The sequence below is a fragment of the Protobothrops mucrosquamatus genome, unplaced genomic scaffold, assembly GCF_001527695.2.
Source record: "Protobothrops mucrosquamatus isolate PMUCROS unplaced genomic scaffold, P.Mucros_1.0 scaffold2116, whole genome shotgun sequence".
In the NCBI taxonomy this organism is placed as follows: Eukaryota; Metazoa; Chordata; class Lepidosauria; order Squamata; family Viperidae; genus Protobothrops; species Protobothrops mucrosquamatus.
In genome coordinates, this window is record NW_015388217.1 from 116253 (window position 1) to 120412 (window position 4160).

The 4160-nt window shown below is 33.8% G+C and overlaps 1 protein-coding gene across 1 annotated transcript in view; it reads left to right on the forward strand.

Annotated features, from left to right (window-relative positions):
- The window catches only part of GBF1 (golgi brefeldin A resistant guanine nucleotide exchange factor 1), a 120266-nt gene that overhangs the window by 85418 nt on the left and 30688 nt on the right, over positions 1 to 4160 (forward strand). The window contains exon 28 of the mRNA XM_015824097.1: positions 2238 to 2332. Coding sequence (XP_015679583.1) covers positions 2238 to 2332 — 95 coding nt within the window. The remainder of the gene's footprint in view (positions 1 to 2237; positions 2333 to 4160) is intronic.

Here is a 4160-nt window from a genome sequence, read left to right on the forward strand (position 1 = left end):
TAAACCTGTTTTTAAAGCTTTATAAATTTACACTACCATAATCAAAATAACTTTAAGTACAAACATTATCAGTTCGGGTATCCCTTCCAAATATATTCTAATTCCTTAATTTTATCATAGATCTTATTTATTTCTTCTTCCACTAATATCCCTTATTTAAAATAAAATATTAATCTATCCTATACGTATCTAATCCATCCATCAATCAATCTCTTTAAACTAACAAAATAAAATAAAGTCCAACCTTAAATCATTTCAGTCCATTTGACAGAATTCAAATTTCATCCAGTTAATTTTCATAACTAATCACATCCATGTTATCAAACAAAAAAATCATCTTATTAGGTTAACTCAACATTACATAATAATTTTCTTACAAATAAACCTATCATTCTAAAAAACAAACCCCATATTCTTAATCAATTTAATATATATATATTCCATTAATCACCCCTTTTTCTCTTACTTTTTAAGCTGAAAAGATAGTATCAAACCTTAAATCATTTCAATCCATTGGACATCAAACAAACAAATCATCTTATTAAAAATAATTTTCATATCGATAAACCCATCAATTCAAAAAGTACATTCTTAGTCAATTTAATGCATATCTTCCATTAATCGCCCATTTCTCTTACATCTCGCTCATAATCTTAGTCCTTAAATCAATCCATAATTCTAAATTGCCTTTAATTCATTACATAAAATTTTAAATTTCACTTCTTTTCAGTCTTATTCTGGGCTTCTTCTTCTGCCAGGTAGGTTTCCATAACAGAGTTTCCCTTCCAACTGATAAGTCTCTCTTTATTGCTTGCAGTGTTATTTGAATCCATGTAAACCATCTTGGCCTTTGCATTGGCCCTCTGTTTCTCTTAACCATAAAATTTCATTGCTTTGACATTTCAAATCTCAAGTCTTTGCTTTTCCTGGTCCTCAAAACCATAGGTGAACTGCTTACCAGGCAAAGTCAATTTCTCTTTATTCTCAGTTAAGTCCTCTTCTTGTGTAGTCTGTTTTATAGAATAATCAGAAGTAGTTTGAGAGTCAATTTTGAAATTTAAAGGAGAGATTCTGGCTCTTAATTCTGTAGTAAACTCTTTCATTGTAGCACATATTTCTTCTTTAGCCTCATAAATCTTTTCCAGATTAAATTTACAATTTAAGTGTGAATGCAGCTCCATTTTAAAAGTTATTCAGCTGGATCAGGTTATCTTTCTCTCTTTAAAAAAAAAAAAAAGTTTGAAAACCAAACATCTCATCTCCAAATAGTCAAAAATTACAATATTAGCTTTTGGCCAGTAGATGTCCTCAGGAAGCTAAAAAATCTTTTTCAAGAGTCATTTTTTTCCCCTTTCTTTCTGTTTTTTAAGGAAAAAGTGGAGGAAGAAATACTCTTCCAATATAAGATAGTAATAGCACTCAGCAAGAAAAAAAAAAACCAGCATAAACTGATAATACAGCTCTTAAGAGAAAAAAATTTTTGGTGCCCCAAATCATGTATAAAAAAGATGTAGTCTTTAAAATTTTGTTTTAATCTTTGTTCAACGCCTTCCTTCCCAAACAAGTAGAAGCTGCTTTTCCAAGCCAGGGAAATAATTCCAACAAGGCTCTTACAGGCAAAAAAAAAAAGAAAACAAAGTAGAAGGAAAAATAATTCAGGGCGGAGAGAGGGAGGAAAGGTCTCACCCGGATTCACCACGGTGGCATTAACCACCACTTTGACCCAACACGCCACCTCTCAGGAGGCTTCAACCAATCAGGAGAGCCATGGGCCCAGAACAGAAATGTTCACTTCTTTAGGACCGGCTAACTCGAATTCTTTCCAAACAACAGACCTCAAACGCTGGTCACTTTCGAAGGATTTGTCCAGCTACAGTTCATCAGAGTGAAGTTGAGTAGCTTTTTCTAGCAGATGCTGAGAATATTCCTCACAGCAGCCTTATAACAGCTCCCTTGGCTCCTCTTTATCCAGGAGGGACCTGGGCACCTATAATCACTGCTTTATGCTGTTTTTATGCTATTGAGGTAATAGTATTTTTTAAAATGCGTTTGGTTCTTGTGAGCTATTGGCATCTTCCAAATCAGAGGAGCTGACAAGTGTTAAAAAATAAGTGTATAATATTACGCCTACAAAACTTTGTTTGATTTTTCATTTCCATGATCGTTGCAGCAGCTTATTGTACCTGTTCTCGCTTTTATACAATGTTAAATATATGAATATTCTTTGGCTGCTTCAGGCTCTCATATCTGTGTCTCCCGATGAGGAAACGTATGATGAAGAAGACTGTGCTTTCTGTTTGGAGATGCTTCTGAGAATTGTGCTGGAAAATAGGTGAGCCCATTTCACCTTTTGATATGGTAAAAGTGTTGAGAACTTCTCATTTTACTTGATAGCATTCTTCAAACTGGAAACTCAGGTAAATTGTCGGGTTGAAGAATATCCCAAACAGCAATCAAATTTGATTATTTCATTCTTAATGCCATGGAGAAAATCTATATTGTCACTAAGAGTCAGTAATGTCTTGTTGACACATAATGAGGGAACTGTGATGGTGAGATTTTTATATCAAATTCTGCTTGATCTCCTCCAATCTGTCCCCATATGTGACCCATTTCTTAGGGTGAAGCTGAGTAGAAAGGGATCTCTTCCCACTAATTACTGATAGTCCTTTATTTACAACTGTAATTGAATCTAGAATTAGGTTTGTAAGTCGTGCCAGTTTTAAGTGGTTCACCCCACGACCTCATTGGATTTTACAATCTCTTTTGCAGCAGTTGTTAAGTGTCTTTTTTGCAGGTCATTGTTTGTAGTGGGTGCTTTTTGTCAGAAAGCTGAAATAAATGCTGGTTTCCAGCAAAAACTTGTAAATAACTGTCATATGACTGCAGGACACTGCAAACAGCCATAAGTGCATTGAACATTCAAAATGTGATCGTGTGATTGCAGGCCAGCTATTGGAACTGGTCATAAGTAGTCCTGGGGAGGTTTGTCGTAACTTCAAATGGCTGCTAAGCAACTCATCATAAATTGAGGACTACCTGTATAAAATTAACAACAGTCACCACATAAGACGACAACATGGGCTAATTTCCACTTAGAAAACAATCATAAGTGCAGATAGTCTAGCAAGATTACACATTGATTAATTGATTGTCTGAGACCCGTCGTAGACTTTTAAAAATCCACCACACTGTTAGTACATGAATAAATATGTGTATGTCTATGTGTATCTTACATAGATTAATACATGTATTGATTATGTGCTGTCCTTTATATGCATACACGTATGGTTACACACCCACATAAAAGCGGAAAACCCTGTAAAGTTAACATTTCACCGAAGGGACAAAACTGTTCATATAAGCTAAGGAGTTAAATGGAAATTTCTCTACAGATACATTTGAGTATTGATCATTTAATACAAATACATCAGATATCTCAATCTTCTCACTATAAATTTATCAAACTAGAGACCAAGTGTATTTGTCCTAATCACCAGCGTGTGTAATTAATATTACAGTATTGGCATCATACTAAAATCTTGTACTAAAAAACAAGAGAAAAAGCCTTTATCAACCAGCTGATAACATCTCTCAAGAAGAATTTCTAGCTAGGCATTGTATAGAAACAGCAGATGTTATCTCTTTAATTGATAAGGAACTGAATGCAATCAATGATAAATTGAGCTTTCTTTAAAGTCTATTCTATCTATCCAAAAGTAACCCTATAATAACTAAGAAAATTAACATCAAACTTACTCCTACAAACAGTTCAAGAGATATTCAGTACTTTCTCCAAACATCACAATTTATGCTTACCATTTGTAATAACAGTAATAAATAAATACCAAATGCTAGTAAGATACTCACATGAAAGTAATTCTTTCTCTTAACATATTGTTGCATATTTCACTCCCTCAAGCAGACTTAAGATTGTAAATGCCTGTTTACAGTTTCTGTCTACAACAACCTGGCATTGAATATAGCTAGTGATTTTAATCATTATCTTCTGGCATTCAGAATGCTATGATTAAAATTTGAACCAAACATCTTATTTTCAGCTGCAATACCAAATCATCCACTAACCCTGAGGTACAGACTGACACTTCTTTGGTGACAATACCAGTTTGATGTTAACATTGGATGGATGAGACAAATAT